The following is a 23,941-nucleotide window of genomic DNA, read 5'->3' on the forward strand; positions in this document are numbered from 1 at the left end:
GTGGAAACTGCTGTAAGAACCCTACAATACACATGGAAAGCAGTTTGTAGTGCCACCCTCCCACAACAACACCCCCAAAACAGCAGCAAAAATGTTCATCAGTCTGCATGTTCCCAGCTGTTACCCCACATATTCACGGTGTCAGGCTAGAGGCAGTACAAGGAACAGTCTCTGATGGAGATATTTATAACCTCAAAGATCTCCGTGGCCATTTCAATACCACACATGATCTCAAGGGCCAAATGGTCTCCAATATCAGACCCTTGAACCTTGGGAAAGAATCCTGGGCAGAAACACTCCGTTCCAATCCTGCCTCCTGCTGGGCATGCTCCATTCCTCACTTGGTAACATTAATTCTGGAGAAGAAGGTATCATCTCACATCTCCTATTCCTCTCTTCTTTTGACATGGACTCTGATTTTACAGATTATTTCCAGCTCCCTCAGACCAGCCTTCCCACTGCTCCAGAACACCATCCCAGTTTTCACAGTGATTCTATGGGACCAACCAAAATGGAGAAATTACACTCTGCCAATTGAAAATACATTAGACCACAAGTCCAACTGTCCCCACAACTCTTGTAGAGGAAAATGACACAGGATGAGAACAGAGAAGAAACCAAACTTGATCCCGTCAAAGTCAGTACTCTGCAAAGGCAAAAAGGCAGTACACAGTGCCTGGGGGGCTGCTAACAGCACAGCCTCCTGCTTTGGCGTTCCAACCCTTAAGGCGGCAGAAAACACAACCAGACAGCAAGAGCGCTATCTGCAAAGCTGACTCCTTAGAAAAGTGACTTCATTTTAGGGGAAAACAATTCATATCCACGCCTGGACACTTCACCTGCGGACCGTAACAGCACAGGGCTGCAGCTACACATTTTTCACTAGCAAGCCTTCCCCTCCGACCAGCAGGAGTTCTGGGGCCTTCGGCAGGACCCTGCGACACATGCAAAGGTGCCTTTGATTTCTTAAGCTCCCGTCAAGTACCCACCGCTCTCCGGCCGCGGCAATTTGGCTTGAATCACAGCACCGACTGCTCAGGGCACAAAAAAAAAAAGAGCCAGAAGAAGGAGAAAATAAGTAAAGTTGAGCAAGGTATTGCCACTGACCGTGTCGAGAAGAGCGGAGGGCTCCGGCTGCGTGTCCTTGGCTGCAGGGCCGGGCGGCGGCGGAGGGAAGTTGGGGCTGAAAACCATGAGGTCGCTCTTGGCAGCGCCGTCCGCCACGCACAGGCTGCGGCTGTGGCGCTGCGAGTAGGACCAGCTGCCCACTTCGCTGGCGCACACGAGCGTCGTGGGCCCGGGCCCCGAGAGCACGGCCGCCCGCGGCGCCCAGCGCGACGCCCCGTACAGCACCACGGCCAGCAGGAAGAGGCTGGACACGGCGCAGATGGCCACCACCAGCCACACGTTGGTGGCCGCGCTCGCCGCGCCGGGCCCCAGCTCCGCGCCCGCCGCCGAGCGCGACACCGCCGACGACGACGACGCCGCCGAGGAGCCCGCGGCCAGCGCCGCCTCGGCGGCCTCGAGCAGCGACACGCTGAGCGTGGCCGTGGCCGAGCGCGCCGGCTCGCCGTGGTCGCGCACGACGATCAGCAGCCTCTGGCGAGGCCCGTCCGCCTCGTCCAGCGCCCGCGCCGTGCTCACCTCGCCGCTGTAGAGCCCCACGCGGAACGGGCCCTTGCCCCGCGGCTCGCACAGCTCGTAGCGCAGCCACGCGTTGTAGCCCGAGTCGGCGTCCACGGCGCGGATCTTGGCCACCACCTGCCCCGCCGGCGCCCCCCACGCCGCCCACGCCCACAGCGTGCCCGACTCCGAGCCCGCCCCCGCCAGCGCCGCCGCCGCCGCCTCCACTGCCGAGGCCGCGGCCGGCAGCAGCGCCGGCGCGTTGTCGTTCTCGTCCAGCACGAACAGCTGCACCGTGGCGTTGCCGCTCAGCGCCGGCTCCCCCGCGTCCACCGCGCGCACCTCGAACTGCAACACCTGCAGCTCCTCGTAGTCCAAGGGCTGCAACGCCCACAGGCGCCCGCTCTCCGCGTCCACCGACACGTAGCTCGACGCCGGACGCCACCCCATGCCACCCGACGACGGCGACGACGACCCAGCCGCCCCGCCCACGCCCACGCCCAGGCCGCCGTCCCACACCGAGTAGCTGACGCGCCCGTTGGCCGCCTCGTCCGGGTCCCGCGCCCACAGCCGCGCCAGCTCCGCGCCCGCCGCGTTGTTCTCCCGCGCCAGCACCGTGTACACGGCCTGCGCGAACAAGGGCGCGTTGTCGTTCACGTCCGACACCGGCACCCGCAGCCCGCGCCTGGCGCGCAGCGCCGGCGCCCCGCCGTCCTCCGCACGCACCTCCACCTCGTACTCCGACACCCGCTCCCGGTCCAGCGCCTCGCGCAGCACCAGCGAGTACGAGCCCAAGAACGTCGCCTCCAGACCGAACGGCGACGCCGGCCACACCCAGCACCGCACGCGACCGTTCTCCCCCGAGTCCCGGTCCGACACGCTCAGCAGGGCCACCACCGTCCCCAACGACGCGTCCTCCGCCACCGGCACCGACAGCGACGTCACCCACACCTCCGGAGCGTTGTCGTTCACGTCCAACACCTCCAGCACTAGCTTGCAGTGACCCGACAGCGGAGGAGTTCCCTTATCTTTTGCTTCAATACGAAAATCAAACACACTGACTTCTTCGAAGTCCAGGGCTGCTGTGAGGTGAATTTCCCCGGTATTCGGATTGATGGAAATCACATCTCTTCCATTCGGGGGAATGAAGTTCGTCACGGCATACTTCACCTCACTATGAACTCCCTCGTCCGCATCCGTGGCATTCACCCTCGTCACCAGCATCCCTACCTCAGCACTCTCCGGCAGCTGCACTTTATACACTGACTGGTTGCATTGAGGAGCATTGTCGTTCACGTCCAGCACCGAGATTACCAGCTCCATTGTCCCCGTCAGAGACGGCCGGCCCCCGTCAGTCGCTGTCAGCACCAACCGGTGCACGGGAATCGTCTCGCGGTCCAGGGGTTTCGTTAAAACGAGTTCAGGTTCAATATTTCGCTCATTCGATTTTTGTAAATCCAGAGAGAAATGCTCGCTGGGGCTGAGTGCGTAGGTGAGCTGCGCGTTCGCTCCGATATCCGCATCCGACGCGCCCTCCAGCGGGAAACGAAACCCAGGAGGAGAGTTCTCCGATAAACTGAGGTTTTTCCGGGCGGCGGGGAAGACGGGGGCATTGTCGTTGATGTCGGTGACCTCCAGCTGCACATGGAAGACGCGCAGCGGCCGCTCCAGCAGCACCTCCAGGCGCAGCGCGCACGGCGCGCTCTTGCCGCACAGCTCCTCCCGGTCGAGCCGCGAGCTCACCAGCAGCGCGCCGCTCGCCCCGCTCACCTCCACGCTCGCTCGCCGGCCCTGCGCCACCAGCCGCAGCCGCCGCGCCTCCGCCTCGCCCGCCTCCAGGCCCAGGTCCTGCGCCAGACGGCCCACCACCGTGCCGGCCTTGGCTTCCTCCGGCACCGAGTAGCGCACCTGCCCGCCCGACAGCGCCCAGGCCGCCTGCAGCACCAGCACCCGCACCAGCGCCGCACAACAACGCTCGCCCATCCTTCCTGCCGCTCTGCCCGCCGCCGCCGCCGCTCTGCCTGCCGGCCCCGGCCCGGGCCCCGCACGGCTCCCCGCCGCCGCCCGGACGCGCCGCCTCTGCTGCCCGGCCCGAGCCGCCCCCCCGCGCTCACAGCCGGGCTCTCCGCCGCTCCGGGGCGGAGCCGCCCACACCGAGCCGTTCCTGAGCCTGCAGCGACACCGTGCGCTGCTCCGCCGCCTCGCACGCTCTGCAGTATCTCCGCTGTCGTCGCTGCGTCATGGTAATCTTTCTTCCGCGTCCTTCTCCTCTCCCTCTCCCTGTGTCTTTCTGTCCTTTTTTTTTTACAATGTTCTTCATCATATTCCGTTTCTTCCTTATTCCCCTTTTTTCATCTCTCCTTTTATCTTTTAGTTCTGTATTTTTAATCTTTCCATCCTTACTTTTAGTTTTTCTGGTCCATTTTTCTTTTCTTTTTTTACTTTTTTTTTTCTCCTCCATCTCTTTCTTCTTTTTTCTATTCCGCTTCTTTCTTCTCTTCTTTCTCTACTTTTTTCTTGCCTTGCCTCTCCGATTTTTACTGCCCTTTGTCATTTATTTCTAGCCATCTCTTTTAAAACTCTGCTGCCAAGTTGCCGGTGACCTCGCATGCTGTGATCGAGCCAATCACTGCAGGAGCCATGAGCTCTAATTACAGGACATCATCCTCCTTCGCACGGGACTGAAGCCAATGGGGAGAGCACAGGAGACCACTCAGCGTTAGAAGAGAACGGTCGGTGTAGCCTTGTAATCTCTTTGACAAACCCTCTCTTGATTTCTCCTCTTTGTTATCTTCTTTTCTTCTTTTCATTTTCCTCTCCCACCTAGTCCCACCTTTGTGTGTACACAGATAACATTGCTGTATGTTAGCAAACTTATTTAATGTTTCACCTTTCCTTTTTGCTTTTCTCTCCATTGCTTTCTCATTCTTTCATTGTTTTGTTTTCTTTTCTTCTTTTCCTTGTTCTTCTCTCACTGTCTCTTCTTTCTTCTTTGCCTATTCCCTTTCTCTTCTAATACAGTATTTCCTACATGACATCATTCTCAACTTGGAGTGCAGATATACAGTTGCACAAAACCTCTTATTCCCTCATCACTCCTCATTGAGGCATGCACAGGGTTCCTCAGTATCGAGGATACAGAGGTCCTCGACTGCAGAGAGCATGTAGAGAAAATGTTGGTGCATGCTTATCATCTCCTCTGTCATCCCTTCTTGCCTTATTTCTCTCTTTCTTCCTTGCTTGACTCTTTACGTGCAGAGGTTCCTTTTCCTTCCTCTTCCTTCCTTATTCCAATGGGAATTATTACTTACCTTTATTTTCTTTCTCTTCCTTTTCCTTTCATGCTTCACACTGTCCTCTTTGATTTCCCTTTGTGGGAAAGTATGTGCCCATACTTTTCGTCCTTTACCAAATTGTTTTCTAAACAAAACGGTTTCTAAATGTCTACATCATCCTCTTCATGCATCAGAGACCTGCCCTTTGATGAGAGTGCTCATGGGAACCTTGCATGCCTCCTCATGAGGAACAACTGTCCTGTTCTTCTCCAGAAAAAGTCAAGTAAATCGATTGTCCCTACTACACCTCCTCTCCCCTTCCCTCCCTATCAGGAACAAACCCACACTCCTCAGACCCCAGTCCCCTTCTGGACCAGCAAAGAACACAGCAAGGCAATGACATGACAAAGAACAGCCGCACTACACCAGAAAAAGCATGCACCTCCCTTGGAATCAGGAGACCAATCCCCAGATACTTTGACATCAGTGCAAACAGCCTCCAATATGCACAAACAATCCATTAAATCCTCTCACTTCAGAACTCAAATGTATCACAGCCCAGCACACCATTCTGATATGAACATTGAAAAGACACAGTGCAACCACAGTTCCTACGAATTCTTCACGTATTTCAATGAAGAGCTGCTCTTCCTTCCTCATTTTCCACCTGGTTGATGAATGACAAACTCTTGCTTCTCCTCTCAGGCAGATAAGCTCTGCCAGAAAAACACAGCAAGAACTTCCATACTCAGTGGCATTAGCCCCCATGGAATACCTCTCACTCAGTACCACGATCCACCCAGAAATACCTATGAAGCTAAACCCACAGCATTTCCCTGAGAACAAGCTCTCCACTCCCAACACATTTCTTTTGAGAAATTCATTAGAGGACCCCCTCCATCTCTGCTTGCTGCCAGCTGCTCAAACCATGATGGAAGAAGCAAAAAAGACATGAGACCAGACAGTAGGACTTTGTTGGTCCAATCTAGGAATTACAGAATATTTCAAGTTGGAAGGAAGCCACAAGGAGTGTTGAGTCCAACTCCCAATCTAGGCACATTCAGTCAATCCAAGATGAAGATACCACAGCTAAATAGGCATAAAGGTACAGCTGTCTCTCAGACTCATCTTCTTCAGCACTAAGTGAATTACATCTAGCATCACTGCTTGCTTCATCAGAAAAGAAATATTTTCAGAGCAGGAAACTGGTTCTAACACTAACAGAGATTATTGGCAACCATGGATAGAAAATAATTAAGTGCATTCTAGAATAGCCTTGAAATCATTGGGCAAAGCACAGTGCTCCCATGTGCATTTCTATCATGGCGGAGAGGCACCATAAAGCTCAGGCAGGAAATTGTCCCAAAATCAGCCTCAGCTCAGGAGTATGGAAAAGTCATCCTACACACTGAGAGAAAAGTACCAGAATGTTTGCAACCTGACAGGTGCCAAACCTCAGTATCTCATATTAATCTGGTATTACCAAAACATTGCTGACATGAGAGACAGAAAAACAAGACTGTGAGGGTTTGGTAAGAAGGGAGAAGAAAGCCAAATAATCCAATTCCGCTCTACTGAAACATATGAAGGGAACAAAAGAGCACAAGGATATACAGAACTTTTGGGGAGCTGGAGAAATCCCAGGTATTAGGAATGTCTGTGGAGCCTCTTCTTGATATTTTCTGCTAGAATCTTCTGTCTCACACCCTGGGAAATGGCAACTCCACCTAAGCACACATTCTCCAGTCCTTCACCAAAGTTACAGACTGTGTTCTACAGATCAGCTCCCTCAGGCAAGACCCTTCCCTGCTGAAGGTCACCCTCATCACAACACATGCCCAGGCCATTCCTGGGGTCACTTGCAGAATCTCTTTCACAATACCACAAAACCCCCTATAAGAATGTCCTTTGCATATCCTCGCTGTCACTTACAATTGGCACAAAGAACACATGCAGGGATATGAAGCCCCCAGATCTGTCCGGCAGATTCTTCTCATCTGCATATACTTCATGGTTTCTGCCTTTTCAGCAATCTCTGGGGAAACACCACAGAACATAAGAAGTGACTTCTGAAGAACTTGATAACATAAAGGCACGTCAGTTCTCACCCCAGTGCACATGGATTTTGCACTTTGAGATAATGAGAGCAAATGCCAAAGTGTTCCTTATACGATCAGCTGGATGGGAGAATTTGTACCATGGAGAACCAAGGCTGGGTTGCTGGGAAGGGTTTTGTGTGTACGTCAGACATAGAATGAGCCACCTGTGACCACAGGACATGTAACTTCTACCAAGGATAAATCTTCAAGTCCATGAGTATGGGAAGTTGAATGCACAAAAATGACATCCACATTATCATGGGCCCTTAATAATTAGCCTGAAGAAGACCAAGGAACCATAATGGAAAGATCCGTGGCTGTGGAAGCCACTATAGATGCCCAGCACTATACAAGAACTGGAGGATGAAATGCTACCATCCTAGAAAGGTCCAAAACAAAAATCAAAAAGTCCATTGGGAATTAGCCAGCAGCCTGCATGCCACACCCTCTTTCCCAATGCCTTGTCTGCCTCAGGCAGGCAGCAGCACAAGGGACTGTCTCTGGTGGGAAATATTCATAACCTCAAAGGACACGATGGGCAGTAAACTCCCATGGGATTAACTCAATACCCAGAAGGCCTTCAACTCCATACCCTTAGGAACCCAAGAATGCATCTTGGGAAGGGAACCTGTGCCCATCCTGCCTCGTCATTTTCTCCAGGCATTCTCCATTCCCTCTTCTGGGACGTGTTCTCAAGACAAGAACATCACCTCTCATTCTTGTCTTCTTATGACATGGCCCATGGTCTTCCCAAGGATTTCCACTTCCCACAGACTGGGAGGTCACACTTCATAGTATGACATGGTCAGGGCCTACTCAGTGCCACTGCCACATTCACCTCAGCTCCTGTGGCTTCCCCAGTCTCAGATGGACACATTACTCACTCTGGAGAGTACTGTTTATAGAGGGGATGTCAGGACAGCTCTGAAGGCAGTGGCCATTGACAGCCTGCTCTGAAAGACCACCCCAAATGCTGAAAAACACATCAGTGCCAACAATGATACCTACTGCACAGAAAATGTGGTGTTGGGTGAATTGAATTTTTGGTGTTGTGGGGATTTTTTTTTTTTCATGGAGTTTCCAGGGATTTTTTAAGGGTGAGGCTGTTGATGCAAATATTAACATAACACGGAAACAGGACAGTGTATGGTCATGCCACCTCACAGGACAATCCAGCTGCAATTCACTTCAGAAAGGAAAGACAAAAAAAAGAAAACATACACTTTAGGTCACACTTCTCTGCCTGCACACTTTCTACTGGTAACTAGAATAAAAATATACTTGGAGAAAGATCATAGGAAAAGTGTTTAGGAACTTCTCTGCTTTCACAATGACTCTGGTGAGCCAAGCAAATGGAAGAAATTACACCATCAGGAGAGAGAACACTGAAGTCACAACTGTCATCTTGCATCACCTCTCCTATGGAGGAGAGTCAAAGAAGAGTACAGAGTTCTTCATAAGAAGCCACATTAAATCCCAGCATGATCAGCAGTCAACAACAGTAACAGCACAGTAAATAGTACCCAGAGGACTGTCTCATGACATGGTTCATGGTCTTCCCAAGAGCTTTCAATTCCACCAGACAAATCTCAGTTCTCAAGGTCAACCTTGATATCAGGAAATGGCCACGGCCTGCACAATGCCACAGCCACATTCACCCCTGCAACCTGTCACTGCCTCCTTTGCCTCCACAGGACTCACTGCAGCAATTGCCAGAAAGGAGAGCACCATGAAAAACTTATAGATGGTATCATATAGACCATGCCCAACACTCTACTCTTTCTAAAGGTGATGTCAGAATAACTCCAAATGGCAATGGCACTGATTTCATGTTGTGATAGAATAACTCAATCATTGACAACCGCTCCAATGTAAAGGATTATATTGTTTCTATAGGAAAATTCATGTTTCAGGTTTTGTTATTAGGGATTTTGGTGCTTGCTTGGTTGCTTGAGTTTATTCTTTGTTGGTAACTTTCCAGGGCTTTTGAAAGGATGTGGCTCCTGATACAAATATTCCAAGAATATCATAACAAGCCAGTGTACATCATGATAATTCTCTGGCCAGGAATGCAAGTCTACAACCTACATCAATAAGAGAACAAAACCCCCAGACACCTGATATTATATATGCTGGGCTCAGCAGAATCCCTTTGTGTTTCTAATGCTTCAGCTATTCTAGATGGAAATCCTAATCATCTGCTAATTCCTCTCTGGAAATGTTGGGCATCTATTTGTAGACATTGTATCAGGATATCTCTAATGACAATGATTTCACGATATGATGGAAAAAAACACATGCTGATGACCACAGCAGTATAAGTGATAAGATCCATACAGATGTATTCGTGTGTTTTTTTAGGAGAATGTTTCCAGATAATTCACATCTCTGCCCGTGGTGATACGGATGTTGAAAGAACATTGAGAGAAGCAAATGTCAATCTCCAGCCAGGAACAAAAGTACAAAGAATGATTATGAGGACGGAGAGGGTTGTGGAAAAAAATCTCCTTTTCTTAAACTGACCCTCAATCTCCAACCTCTGTGTAAACAGTTTATAATGCTATCTAGAAAACCAACGCACTGGGAAAAGAACACAGGAAAAGTCGAAAAAGGCATCCCAGGTACTATAATCAATCTGCTGGGAAAATCAATGGGGGAAAATTACACCATGGGGAAAGAAAACTTTGTGAGGGCTCAGTTGAACCCTTTCAACACCACTTGCACTGGGGAGGAAGAGGGCCCAGTTTTTGGCAATGCTGATACGAGCACAATCAGCAATCAAAAGGCAGTTAAGAGGCACGTGGTGCCTGGAGGATTGTCACCACTACAGCCTGTGTGTCTTCACCTCTTTCAGCAAGACCGGGTTAAAATGCTGCACACCAGCGAGCAAAAGCGTTGTCTGCAGAGCTGACACCTCGGCACCGCTATTACCACAATCAACAGAGATTTCTTTCTACGGGAGAGCAAAGGTGGGAGAGAACAACGCACACTCGGAGCATGAAACCTCAGCTACAGACCGTAAACTGCTGCGGGCTGCCGGAAGACCCTTCCGCAACTCGGAAACGGCTGAGGGGAACCGGAGAGGCGGCGGCAGATACAAAGATGCCCTTAAGATTTTTAAGATTCAGCCAACATTACGAGGCTCTCAGGACCGGGGGGCGGAGCCAAGCTACAAACAAGAACTGCCCAGGGGATGGGTAGACGTGGGACAGGGGAAAACGAAAAAGGAATGGCGAGCAAAGCATTGCCACTGACCGTGTCGAGGAGAGCGGAGGGCTCCGGCTGCGTGTCCTTGGCTGCAGGGCCGGGCGGCGGCGGAGGGAAGTTGGGGCTGAAAACCATGAGGTCGCTCTTGGCAGCGCCGTCCGCCACGCACAGGCTGCGGCTGTGGCGCTGCGAGTAGGACCAGCTGCCCACTTCGCTGGCGCACACGAGCGTCGTGGGCCCGGGCCCCGAGAGCACGGCCGCCCGCGGCGCCCAGCGCGACGCCCCGTACAGCACCACGGCCAGCAGGAAGAGGCTGGACACGGCGCAGATGGCCACCACCAGCCACACGTTGGTGGCCGCGCTCGCCGCGCCGGGCCCCAGCTCCGCGCCCGCCGCCGAGCGCGACACCGCGGACGACGACGACGACGCCGCCGCCGAGGATCCCGCGGCCAGCGCCGCCTCGGCGGCCTCGAGCAGCGACACGCTGAGCGTGGCCGTGGCCGAGCGCGCCGGCTCGCCGTGGTCGCGCACGACGATCAGCAGCCTCTGGCGAGGCCCGTCCGCCTCGTCCAGCGCCCGCGCCGTGCTCACCTCGCCGCTGTAGAGCCCCACGCGGAACGGGCCCTTGCCCCGCGGCTCGCACAGCTCGTAGCGCAGCCACGCGTTGTAGCCCGAGTCGGCGTCCACGGCGCGGATCTTGGCCACCACCTGCCCCGCCGGCGCCCCCCACGCCGCCCACGCCCACAGCGTGCCCGACTCCGAGCCCGCCCCCGCCAGCGCCGCCGCCGCCGCCTCCGCTGCCGAGCCCGCGGCCGGCAGCAGCGCCGGCGCGTTGTCGTTCTCGTCCAGCACGAACAGCTGCACCGTGGCGTTGCCGCTCAGCGCCGGCTCCCCCGCGTCCACCGCGCGCACCTCGAACTGCAGCACCTGCAGCTCCTCGTAGTCCAAGGGCTGCAGCGCCCACAGGCGCCCGCTCTCCGCGTCCACCGACACGTAGCTCGACGCCGGACGCCACCCCATGCCACCCGACGACGACGACGACCCCGCCGCTCCGCCCACGCCCAGGCCGCCGTCCCACACCGAGTAGCTGACGCGCCCGTTGGCCGCCTCGTCCGGGTCCCGCGCCCACAGCCGCGCCAGCTCCGCGCCCGCCGCGTTGTTCTCCCGCGCCAGCACCGTGTACACGGCCTGCGCGAACAAGGGCGCGTTGTCGTTCACGTCCGACACCGGCACCCGCAGCCCGCGCCTGGCGCGCAGCGCCGGCGCCCCGCCGTCCTCCGCACGCACCTCCACCTCGTACTCCGACACCCGCTCCCGGTCCAGCGCCTCGCGCAGCACCAGCGAGTACGAGCCCAAGAACGTCGCCTCCAGACCGAACGGCGACGCCGGCCACACCCAGCACCGCACGCGACCGTTCTCCCCCGAGTCCCGGTCCGACACGCTCAGCAGGGCCACCACCGTCCCCACCGACGCGTCCTCCGCCACCGGCACCGACAGCGACGTCACCCACACCTCCGGAGCGTTGTCGTTCACGTCCAGCACCTTCAGTTCCACGCTGCAGTGCCCCGACAGCGGGGGTGTGCCTTTATCCGTCGCTTCAATCTCCAGGTCATATGACTGAGTGTCCTCGAAATCCAGTTCTCCAGCGGTCCGTATTTCCCCAGACTTTTCGTCAATTTTGAAAAGGTCCTGAATTTTTTCAGAAACTGCGTCGCTAAAAGAATAATATATTTCTTGATTAATTCCCTCATCCTTGTCGGTCGCTGTTAGCTGGAAAAACACAGTTCCCGGGGCCGTATTTTCCGGCAGCTGCACTTTATACACAGATTGGTTGAACTGGGGCGCGTTGTCGTTCACATCCAGCACCGAGATCACCAGCTCCATGGTCCCCGTCAGAGACGGCCGGCCCCCGTCACTCGCCGTCAGCACCAACCGGTGCACGGGCATCGTCTCACGGTCCAGGGGTTTCGTTAAGACGAGCAGTACGGAGACTTTATTTTCGTCTTTGGATTTCACTTCCAAGCTAAAATGCTCACTGGGGCTGAGTGTGTAGGTGAGCTGCGCGTTCGCTCCGATATCCGCATCCGACGCGCCCTCCAGCGGGAAACGAAAACCAGGAGGGGAGGTCTCGGATAAACTGAGGTTTTTCCGGGCGGCGGGGAAGACGGGGGCATTGTCGTTGATGTCGGTGACCTCCAGCTGCACATGGAAGACGCGCAGCGGCCGCTCCAGCAGCACCTCCAGGCGCAGCGCGCACGGCGCGCTCTTGCCGCACAGCTCCTCCCGGTCGAGCCGCGAGCTCACCAGCAGCGCGCCGCTCGCCCCGCTCACCTCCACGCTCGCCCGCCGGCCCTGCGCCACCAGCCGCAGCCGCCGCGCCTCCGCCTCGCCCGCCTCCAGGCCCAGGTCCTGCGCCAGACGGCCCACCACCGTGCCGGCCTTGGCTTCCTCCGGCACCGAGTAGCGCACCTGCCCGCCCGACAGCGCCCAGGCCGCCTGCAGCACCAGCACCCGCACCAGCGCCGCACAACAACGCTCGCCCATCCTTCCTGCCGCTCTGCCCGCCGCCGCCGCCGCTCTGCCTGCCGGCCCCGGCCCGGGCCCCGCACGGCTCCCCGCCGCCGCCCGGACGCGCCGCCTCTGCTGCCCGGCCCAAGCCGCCCCCCCGCGCTCACAGCCGGGCTCTCCGCCGCACCGGGGCGGAGCCGCCCACACCGAGCCGTTCCTGAGCCTGCAGCGACACCGTGCGCTGCTCCGCCGCCTCACACGCTCCGTGACAGCGCCTGTGCCTCCGCTCCGTCATGGCCACCTCCTCTGCTGTCTCCTCCTTTGTGCTCCTCTTATTTTTCTTATCTCCTTTTCTTTATCGTTTGCTATTTGCTTACATAGATGCATTTCTTTCGCTCCTCTTCTCCTTCCTTTCTTCCATCCGTTTATTCTCTAGTTTTCATCGGTTTTCCTTTCCCTTCCGTTTCCTACTCTTTCCTTTTTAGTCTTCCTCTTGTTTTCTATTGTTTTCTCTCCACACTGTCCTTTTGCTTTATTGCCCTGCCCTAATCTTTAAGCCATTTTACCTTCCTTTCCTATCATCCCTCTTCCTTATTCCCTCCGGCAATTCGCCAGTTGCCTCCTGCGCCGCAGCGCAGGAAAACCATCGATGTTGGAGTTCTAATCATGGGTTATCAGTGATAATTATGGTATCTGCGCCGGGGCGCGGTGCTCCAGCCGGGGAAAGGCTGTTCCGGAGGAGCGCTTCTCAGCGTGTAAACAAGGTCGGTGCCTGCTGATCAGGTCCTTTATCTTCCTTCCTTTTGCTTCCATTCTCTTGTATCTTTGTTAATTCCTTGCTCCATTTCTGTCTTAATTTTTTCTTTTATCGTCGCCTTTCTTGATATATCCTTTTCTCCTTCATCTTCTTTTGCTATTTTTCCTCTTCTTTTTCTCTCTTTTCCTTCTATTTCCTGGTTCTCTTTCCCTATGTCTACTTCATGCTCTTAACAGTCATATATTTTCTTCCTCTTTCTCATTTTCTTTCCTTATCTCTTACGTGCTTCTATTTCCTTTACTAACATTCTTTCCAAATGTCTATGTAATACTAGCAACGAGCACGTTCTTTGAATAATGTTCTCATTCTTCTTCCTTGCAACAGTTCATTCCATTGCTTCTTTTTTCCACTTCTTTCTCCTTTTTCTTGTCCCGTTTTATCACTTTTTTATGGCTTTGCTTTTTCTTTCTCTCCTCGCTGTCAAGTCTTTCCCTCCGCTCGTCTGTTGTCGCCATCCTTGTATCTTCTATTGTATATTTTCCCCTTAAGGAAATGTTTTTAAAATAGCTATACCATCACACCATGAAGCACCAACGTGCTTTAGCAACAGGACACTCCCCCTCTACCTCTCTACCTAGGACAGGGAATAGCCTTCTTGCTTTCCTCCCATTCCATGCACCTGCAGCTTCCTCTCCCTTCAGGATCCAATCCATGTTTGGAGCCTTCAGTCATCTCAAGGACCCAAGAAATAAATCAACAAAGCAATCATATAGTAAAGAACAGCTTTGTTACATCAGAGAAGAGTCCACCAATTCAGACATCTAATACAAAAAAGGCTCCAGAGACCAAGTTATCAAGGGACTCTCTCATCTACAAAATCAAACCCATCAGAGTCCACCATGATAATCCTCCAAGATCACTGCAAAAAAAAAAAAAGCATGATGACACCACATTCCTCATTTAACTCGATGGAGAGCAATTCTGCCTGACTCATTTTTCACCTGCAGAGCTATCACAAAATTCACCACAGCACTGTCACTGAAAGCATCCTCTGCATGCCCAGCACATCTACTCCTAGAAAAGCATTGAGGTAATTTCTCCATCTGCCTTTCCTTCCCTCTTCTCACCCTGTGCAGGAAGCAGCAAAATCAAGTGGGAGCACATAATGTGCTCCAGACCTACAGGAATTTCCATTCAGGCAATATTTAGTTCATCCAATGTGAAGATACCACAGTTGAACAGGTGATGCCTTGAGAGGCTACCTAGAACAGGGGCTGGATAGTGCTAAAGGAATAAAGTAGGAATTTATTAAAAGGCCTTCAAAGGATGCACCTTGGGCAGTACAGGAGCCCTACTGAGGATACACCCAAGATGGGTGATGGGTCACAAGTTTTCACTTCTATAAGTTTTGGTCCATTTAAATATTGGGGTTGACTGTCCAATTACAGCTTCAGGTTATGCAGTCCCATCCTCCCACATTGCTCTCCTCAATTCACTGCTGGTTGCACTTCTTGGGCTGGATCCTGCAACAGTGTTGTTGGTTCTGGGGTTGGAAAAGCATTGTTTTGTCTGAGTGAACTTTGAGGAGAACTTCCTAACACTTTATATAAAGTTCAGAGTTATATACCAATGCAGTACAGAATCTGATCAATAAGAAAAATGCCATACAGAATCTGGAAAACTTGGAAAAATATATCAGTAAAGCTAAAACTTAAGGCATCATAAGAACCAAAGTACAGCTCTCTCTCACACACAGCCTCTTCTGGTGGGAGTAACTCACCTGTAGCATCACTGGGTGCTTCTTCAGAAAAAGAAACTCCAGGAGCAGGAGTACTTGTTTTAATGGACAGTGTCCCTTAGTGCCAGCTAGAAGACCAAGATCAGGGAAATGACTGATGCCATATCCCAAGAAAGGCTGGCAGAATGACACAAATTTCAAAAAGTCTTCTCTTTTACCAAGAAAATTCCATATCCAACTCAAGTGATTCAAGGCATGGATGGCAAGTTACTTCATAAGCTGTAATATCACAGGGAACAACAGAAAACAAGAGTACAGAGAACTGCTGGAGGTCCTGAGAGGATCCCAGAAGAGCAGCACTATGTGGTGGGCATTTTCTCAAGGATTTCTATTGGCATCCTCTGTCACGAGGCCAAGGAAATGAGATCTCCACAGCTAACCAGGCGTTCTCCACAATGCTGCAGGTCGTGTTCTACTCAGCATCTGCCTTTCCCTGGGGTAACATTCCTCCCCACTCAAATTCACCCTCCCCATCACACAGGCCCAGGCCTAATTTCGTGCCACACGCAGGATCACTGGCAAAATAGCAAACATTACTCAACCCCAGCAACATGCCCTGCCTGTAAATCCCACTCTGCATGTGATCCAGGCCCTTGTACTTCCTCATCTTCCTTCATGGTCACCACAAAAGATGCACACAATATCTAAAATCTCTTCCCAGCTACATGATCTTCACTGTGAATGCTTTGCTCCCATTCAGTAATCTCAGTTGGAATTGCCACAGAGCTGCAAGTTGGAGTTCATAAAAATTCTGTGATTAGAGCTGTTACAGCTCTGATCCCAGTCCACACTGATTTATTTCTTCAAGAGAACACAGCAAGTGCCAAAGCACAAGAACACTCACAGGGTCAAGCACATGGGACAGCTTGCACAGGATGAACTGGGCAAATCATGCAGGTTTTGGGGTGTTCTTGCAGATATGAGAACGATCCACATGTGACATCAGGACACACCATCTCTACTGAGGCCACTTGTGCAGTGCACAAGTAAAGAAAGTTGAGCACATCAAGATTACAGCCACATGTAATAAAATAAATCCTTGTAAATCCCACCTGAGGAGGAGCAAGGAATCATCATGGGAAAATCTACAGCTGTAGAGACTATTACACAAGGATAGCAACTTGAAGCATTCCCCTCCCACAACACCTTGAAACCTTGAACCTGAAAAAGTTGTTTCATCAGACAACATTCAGCACTCTCCATCTCACCAGCTCTTACTGTCACTGGCTGGGGGTCTCTGTACAAATCACGAACAGGACGGGACTGCTGGGGAACTGCCTTGAGCTGTTTGATTTTCCAGCATCACTCTCATTCCATGGTTATGACAATGGGAAGATGCCATCAGCTCACATTCCAGACAGCAGACAAAGAACTTAATGTTACAACTTACTTTAAAAGTTTTTTGCCCAATCCCACAAATTAAAAGCGCACTGACAGTAGTTCCATCCAACCACTATAAGCACACGTACCTTTGGTCAAACAATGCTTGCTTATTTGGAATACAAGACCTGCTTGTAAGCCTTAAAACACAATGCACAGAGCTCCATTATTAAGCTTAGAACTTCCTAATATCTCACTAGATAAACTTTTCTGTAGCTCAGGGAGTTATTCTAGACAAGCGTTAATACACAGACCATTAATCTGTTTATCCTTACTTTTCTACTTCTTATATAATTTTTCTGCTGACAAATCTCATGGCTACTGCTTAGCTATAATCACAGTTCTGCTGTCTCTGAGGCCTGCCTTTTGCATTTTTCCCAAAATCCTCTGATTTTAAGGATTCCCACACTTCCCAACACATGGCCTACACCAGGCAGGCAGCAGCAGCAGAGACAGTCCCTGGTGGAGAGACTCCTCACTGCAAGGGACACTGGGGGCATTTCAGTATCACACTCTCATCTCTTTACCAGGAGGACCTCCCACTCCAGACCCATAGGAAGCAGGAAAACATCCTCAACAAAAACACTCTGTTCTCATCCTGTCACCCTTTCCTGTACAAATCCTTCACTCACCCACTCTGAGACGTGTTCTGAAGACAAATATATAACCTCATGATATTTTCTAATATGATCCATGGTATCCCCAAGGATTTTCACTTTCCCCACACAAGTCTTTCTGCTGCTCATGGTCACCCTTCCAATCAGAAAAGGCCCAGGCCCTACACTATACAACAGACCACAGTTTCCTTTCCTACCACAGGTTCAACATGACAATGGCTTATCCTTCCCAGCAATGACACACTGTAAAAATCCACGGATGGTACCATCAACACAGTGTATAAGAGATGCTCTGCTGCTGACAACTCATGCTTTGTAATGCTTCTCTATGGGAATACTATTATCAAAGGTGATGTTGGAACCTCTAAACAGGAATGGCATTGATTTTGTGCTCCAAGAACCAAAACTGTGGCAAGGACACTACTCTAATAGATGATACTGCCTGTCTTGGAGAATGTTACTTGAGAATTTGTGGGGAAAGATGATCCTTGGATTTTGCGGGCTATTTGTTTATCTGTTCATTACAGAAATGAAGATTTCCACAGTTAAAGTCCTTTTAAGTCTTGATCATTGCTATGATATTTGATGCAAATTTTGAGAGAACATCAAAAAAGGACAGTATACTTCACACTACCTCGCTGGTCAGAAATGCAAATCCTCAGGAACTGGGCAGCACAAAAACAACAGATGAATTTCCCTTTTGAAACACATACCTTGGATCACACTTTATACTAAGCAGAACAGCATGATACTTGCCAAACAAACATAAAAAGATCATAGGAAATCTTTCCACAGCTACCCTATTTTCTAAATGAGTCTCATAGTAGAATGGTAATAGAGAATTTTTGTCCTTGAATATCCACTATACACCTTGCATCGTACCTTCACATGACCATAAATACAGACGAGGAGGGCAGTTTTCAATAAAAAAGACAAATGAAAACCAGCACGGTTATTCAGTCAGCAAAAGCATGGAGCTGGTACACAGTGCCTGCGGGTCTGTCACCAACACAGCCTGGATGTCTTGAACTCATTCACCCAAATGGGGTGGAAATGCTACACATGAGAAATAGAAGCCCCTTGCTGCCTGCAAATCTCACACCACCGCGCACCTCTTGTCGCACAGAAAAGTAATTTTATTCTACAGCAGAACAACTCACATTTAGGGGACCAAACCTCACCTGCCTACAGAAACTGCTCACGGATGCTGATTTATCTATATTCTGTACACCCCTAGAAACAGCTGGGGGCCAAAGCAAGGTCACGGTGACAGATGCAAACGTGTCACTGTCATTCTTGAAGACCAGATAAGTAACCAATATCAGTAAGCCGCGGGAAATGAGCCAGCTAAAAGCAGCATCAAGTCAGACGGCGGATAAAAAGGAGCAGAGAAGGGAATGAAGGAAGGAAAACTGACCGTGTCGAGGAGAGCGGAGGGCTCCGGCTGCGTGTCCTTGGCTGCAGGGCCGGGCGGCGGCGGAGGGAAGTTGGGGCTGAAAACCATGAGGTCGCTCTTGGCAGCGCCGTCCGCCACGCACAGGCTGCGGCTGTGGCGCTGCGAGTAGGACCAGCTGCCCACTTCGCTGGCGCACACGAGCGTCGTGGGCCCGGGCCCCGAGAGCACGGCCGCCCGCGGCGCCCAGCGCGACGCCCCGTACAGCACCACGGCCAGCAGGAAGAGGCTGGACACGGCGCAGATGGCCACCACCAGCCACACGTTGGTGGCCGCGCTCGCCGCGCCGGGCCCCAGCTCCGCGCCCGCCGCCGAGCGCGACACCGCCGACGACGACGACGACGACGCCGCCTCGGCGGCCTCGAGCAGCGACACGCTGAGCGTGGCCGTGGCCGAGCGCGCCGGCTCGCCGTGGTCGCGCACGACGATCAGCAGCCTCTGGCGAGGCCCGTCCGCCTCGTCCAGCGCCCGCGCCGTGCTCACCTCGCCGCTGTAGAGCCCCACGCGGAACGGGCCCTTGCCCCGCGGCTCGCACAGCTCGTAGCGCAGCCACGCGTTGTAGCCCGAGTCGGCGTCCACAGCGCGGATCTTGGCCACCACCTGCCCCGCCGGCGCCCCCCACGCCGCCCACGCCCACAGCGTGCCCGACTCCGAGCCCGCCCCCGCCAGCGCCGCCGCCGCCGCCTCCGCTGCCGAGCCCGCGGCCGGCAGCAGCGCCGGCGCGTTGTCGTTCTCGTCCAGCACGAACAGCTGCACCGTGGCGTTGCCGCTCAGCGCCGGCTCCCCCGCGTCCACCGCGCGCACCTCGAACTGCAGCACCTGCAGCTCCTCGTAGTCCAAGGGCTGCAGCGCCCACAGGCGCCCGCTCTCCGCGTCCACCGACACGTAGCTCGACGCCGGACGCCACCCCATGCCACCCGACGACGACCCCGCCGCCCCGCCCACGCCCACGCCCAGGCCGCCGTCCCACACCGAGTAGCTGACGCGCCCGTTGGCCGCCTCGTCCGGGTCCCGCGCCCACAGCCGCGCCAGCTCCGCGCCCGCCGCGTTGTTCTCCCGCGCCAGCACCGTGTACACGGCCTGCGCGAACAAGGGCGCGTTGTCGTTCACGTCCGACACCGGCACCCGCAGCCCGCGCCTGGCGCGCAGCGCCGGCGCCCCGCCGTCCTCCGCACGCACCTCCACCTCGTACTCCGACACCCGCTCCCGGTCCAGCGCCTCGCGCAGCACCAGCGAGTACGAGCCCAAGAACGTCGCCTCCAGACCGAACGGCGACGCCGGCCACACCCAGCACCGCACGCGACCGTTCTCCCCCGAGTCCCGGTCCGACACGCTCAGCAGGGCCACCACCGTCCCCAACGACGCGTCCTCCGCCACCGGCACCGACAGCGACGTCACCCACACCTCCGGCGCGTTGTCGTTCACGTCCACCACCTCCAGCACCACCTTGCAGTGACCCGACAGCGCGGGCATTCCCTTGTCTCTCGCTTCAATACGAAAATCAAATACACTGACTTCTTCAAAGTCCAGGGCTGCTGTGAGGTGAATTTCCCCGGTATTCGGATTGATGGAAATCACATCTCTTCCACTTGGGGGAATGAAATTCGTCACAGCATATGTCACTTCACTGTTAATTCCCTCATCCGCATCCGTGGCATTCACCCTCGTTACCAGACTTCCCACCTCAGCGCTCTCCGGTAGCTGCACTTTATACACGGACTGATTGAATTGGGGCGCATTGTCGTTCACGTCCATTACGGAGATCACCAGCTCCATGGTGCCCGTCAGAGACGGCCGGCCCCCGTCACTCGCCGTCAGCACCAATCGGTGCACGGGAATCGTCTCGCGGTCCAGAGATTTCGTTAAAACGAGTTCAGGCTCAATATTTCGCTCATTCGATTTCTGTAAATCCAGAGAGAAATGCTCGCTGGGGCTGAGTGTGTACGTGAGCTGCGCGTTCGCTCCGATATCCGCATCCGACGCGCCCTCCAGCGGGAAACGAGACCCCGGCAGAGTGGTCAGTTCCGCGATGCTGAGGTTTCTGCGGGCGGCGGGGAAGACGGGGGCATTGTCGTTGATGTCGGTGACCTCCAGCTGCACATGGAAGACGCGCAGCGGCCGCTCCAGCAGCACCTCCAGGCGCAGCGCGCACGGCGCGCTCTTGCCGCACAGCTCCTCCCGGTCGAGCCGCGAGCTCACCAGCAGCGCGCCGCTCGCCCCGCTCACCTCCACGCTCGCCCGCCGGCCCTGCGCCACCAGCCGCAGCCGCCGCGCCTCCGCCTCGCCCGCCTCCAGGCCCAGGTCCTGCGCCAGACGGCCCACCACCGTGCCGGCCTTGGCTTCCTCCGGCACCGAGTAGCGCACCTGCCCGCCCGACAGCGCCCAGGCCGCCTGCAGCACCAGCACCCGCACCAGCGCCGCACAACAACGCTCGCCCATCCTTCCTGCCGCTCTGCCCGCCGCCGCCGCTCTGCCTGCCGGCCCCGGCCCGGGCCCCGCACGGCTCCCCGCCGCCGCCCGGACGCGCCGCCTCTGCTGCCCGGCCCGAGCCGCCCCCCCGCGCTCACAGCCGGGCTCTCCGCCGCACCGGGGCGGAGCCGCCCACACCGAGCCGTTCCTGAGCCTGCAGCGACACCGTGCGCTGCTCCGCCGCCTCACACGCTCCGTGCCTCTGATCCGTCATGGCCATCTCCTCTGCTTTTTCTTCCTGCCATGATTCTCTTTCTCTTCATTATTCATGTTTTCTATCGCTCGCTGTTTCCTTGCAAACAGTCCTTTATATCTTGTTCTTACTTCCTCTTTCTTTCTTCATGGTTCTTTCTTCAGTTAACTCCCTCTTTTGAATCCTTTCGTTTCCCTTCTCTATCCTACTTTCCCCCCGTCATTCTCTTCTTCTTCTTCCTCCTTCTCCGTGTCCTTTTCCTTCTTTTTCTTCTTCGTCATTGTCCTGCCCTTCCCCATTCCTTATTCCCTTTTTTCCTTTTTCCGTCGTCCACCATTTTTCACCCGCACTGGAGAGGTCGTCAGTTGCCTCCAGCACCGCGGCACTGATCATCGAAGTCGGAGTCATCAGCGCGGAGCCCGATGCTGTGGCCGTGATGCAGTTTTGTTCTGTACCAACTCCAGCTCTGTCGGCAGAGGTAGGTGCGCTCTTTTCATCTGCTGTATCATTGCTTCTATTTTTCTATCCTGTACCTCTCTCCCTTACTTTCCTTCTGGTTTTATTTTTACTTGCGTAAGCTCCTTACTTTCTTTTAAATCTTCTTCTTACTTCCATTTCCTAGTTCTTATTTTCCCTTCTGTTCTCTCTCTTTCCCTTCTCTTTCCTTGTCCTGTTTTCCTGTCTTTTCTTTCTTACTTATGCCTGTTCTATTTTGCCCCCTCCTCTTATGATTCCACCTTGTCTATTCTCCTTTTTTTCCTTGGCCAAAGTGTTTTCAACGTGCTCACAATGAACAATGTAAATGTCCTTTGGAAAAAGACCTCTTTTTTTTTTTTTTTTGACACTGATTCCTTCAAATCCATATTTAATTTTTTAATCTCCTTAGTTTCTACTTCTTCTTCCTCTCTCTCTTCCTTTATATTTCTTTTCTTTCCTCATTATTTGCACCTTGACATTGCTTTCAATACTTTCTTCTTCCATCATTGTAATTTCTGGTCATTTTTTTCCTTCAAAAAATATATTAAAGATATCTACAGCACCCCTGCCAAAATCACAGACGTGCCCTTGAGCCACAGTTCTCATTTCCCTACCACCACCTGTTCCTGTGGAGAGGGAACAAGGAACAACATTTCTGCTTACCTCCCACCCACACACCTGCACACTCCCCTCCCTTTAGAACAAAGGCCACACTCTTCAGCCTCCAGTCCTCTCACGGACCTGCAACAGCACAGCAAGGCAGTCAGGTGGCAAAGAACAGCTCTGCTACATCACAACAGGTTCCACCACCCTCTGACATGAAAGCCAGAGGAACAGCTGCTGAGGCATCTAACGAAAGAGTCTCCAAAGATTCCAAACGGCACTGACGAGTCTCTCATTCAGGAACACAAACCCATCACAGCCCAGCACAATGATTCACCAATGTCACAAAAGCACAATGACATCACAGTCGAACAGTGTTCCTACACTTCTATGAAGAGCTTTTTTCCTGACTCATGTTCCACCTGCAAATCCAACCCAAAGCCACAAATGTAACACCACCTCATAGCCACTGAGAATATCTACTGGATACCCAACCACATCTATCCCAGAAAATGCATTAATGTCACTTCTCCATCTTTCCTTGCTTCCACGTGCTCACCCTGTGCCAGGCAGACACAGGAAAGCAATGAGAGCAGGCAGTGGTGCTCCAAACCCATGGCATTTCAATCCAGGCAACATTCTGTCAATCCAATATGAAGATACCACAGCTGAACAGGAACCAAAGCACATTTACCTCTCACACACAGCTTCTTCAGGTACAAGCAACTCACCCGTAGCATTGCTGGTTGCTTTTTCAGGAAAAGAAACGCCAAGACCAGGAATGTTGGGTTTAAGGGACCATGTCCCTTGATGTTACCAGCATTTTCCTGTCCCTAGCAAGACCAAGACCACAGAAATAACCCAGGCAATGTTCCAAGAAGGCTGGCATGATCCAAATTTGAAAAACCTTCTGTTTGACCAGCAACATACCACACAAAATACAAGCATTATTAGGCATGTATGGCAGGTAATGTCACATCAGCAATGTCACAGGGAACAAGAGAGCACAAGAATATGCAAAACTACTGGAGGTCCTGACAGGATCCCAGGGGAGCAGCCCATGGGCTTTTTCTCATGGTTTGCTACTTATATTCTTTATCCTATGCCATGTGAAATGAGATCTCCGTAGCTTCTCTCTAATGACATAGATTGTGTTCTACCCAGTATCCACATTTTCCTTAGGCAGCACTCTTCCCCACTCAAACTCACCCTCCCCACCTCATGGGTCCAGGCCCTATTTTGTGCCACATGCAGGATCGCTGCCAAAATATCAAACATTGCTAGAACCCAGCAATACAACCCAGCTGTAAACTCTGCTCTGTGTGTGATTCAACTCTTCGTACATCCTCACCTTCCCTCATGATTGGCATGGAGAACATACTGAGGGCTGCAAAGCCACACAGCAGCTGGCAGGCTCTCCCCAGCTGCCCGTTCATCACCACTGAGCTTTGCTCCTTTTCAGCAATTTCAGGTGGAAACACC

At 53.2% G+C, this 23,941-nt stretch overlaps 2 protein-coding genes across 2 annotated transcripts in view; both read right to left on the minus strand.

Moving 5' to 3' along the window:
• The window catches only part of LOC139597580 (protocadherin alpha-C2-like), a 154,112-nt gene extending 148,921 nt beyond the window's left edge, over positions 1–5,191 (minus strand). The window contains exon 1 of the mRNA XM_071443027.1: positions 1,108–5,191. Within this exon, the coding sequence (XP_071299128.1) occupies positions 1,108–3,606 (2,499 nt within the window). The 5' untranslated portion in view covers positions 3,607–5,191. The remainder of the gene's footprint in view (positions 1–1,107) is intronic.
• A 4,630-nt stretch (positions 5,192–9,821) lies between these two features.
• Positions 9,822–21,250, minus strand: LOC139597955 (protocadherin alpha-6-like). The gene is made up of 3 exons (XM_071443780.1): positions 20,152–21,250; positions 10,253–11,746; positions 9,822–9,950 (listed from the first exon to the last, which is right to left on the minus strand). The coding sequence occupies exons 1-3, from the start codon at positions 21,154–21,156 to the stop codon at positions 9,822–9,824; spliced, it is 2,628 nt and encodes an 875-aa protein (XP_071299881.1). The 5' UTR covers positions 21,157–21,250.
• Between the last annotated feature and the right edge of the window lie 2,691 nt (positions 21,251–23,941).

This window comes from Agelaius tricolor, unplaced genomic scaffold (genome assembly GCF_023055355.1).
Source record: "Agelaius tricolor isolate 1412-34295 unplaced genomic scaffold, bAgeTri1.0.p SCAF_18, whole genome shotgun sequence".
NCBI classification, from domain to species: Eukaryota; Metazoa; Chordata; class Aves; order Passeriformes; family Icteridae; genus Agelaius; species Agelaius tricolor.

Bases quoted from the DNA above. Each gene is read 5' to 3' on its own strand.
- LOC139597955 (XM_071443780.1), bottom strand. From the start codon at position 21,156: ATGGGCGAGCGTTGTTGTGCGGCGCTGGTGCGGGTGCTGGTGCTGCAG. The intron at 11,747-20,151 runs GTGGTGGACGTG...GTGGAACTGAAG, and splicing joins ACTGCAAGGTGGTGCTGGAG to GTGCTGGACGTGAACGACAA. The intron at 9,951-10,252 runs GTCAGTGGCAAT...GCTCTCCCGTAG, and splicing joins CCTCCGCTCTCCTCGACACG to AAAGAAATCTCTGTTGATTG.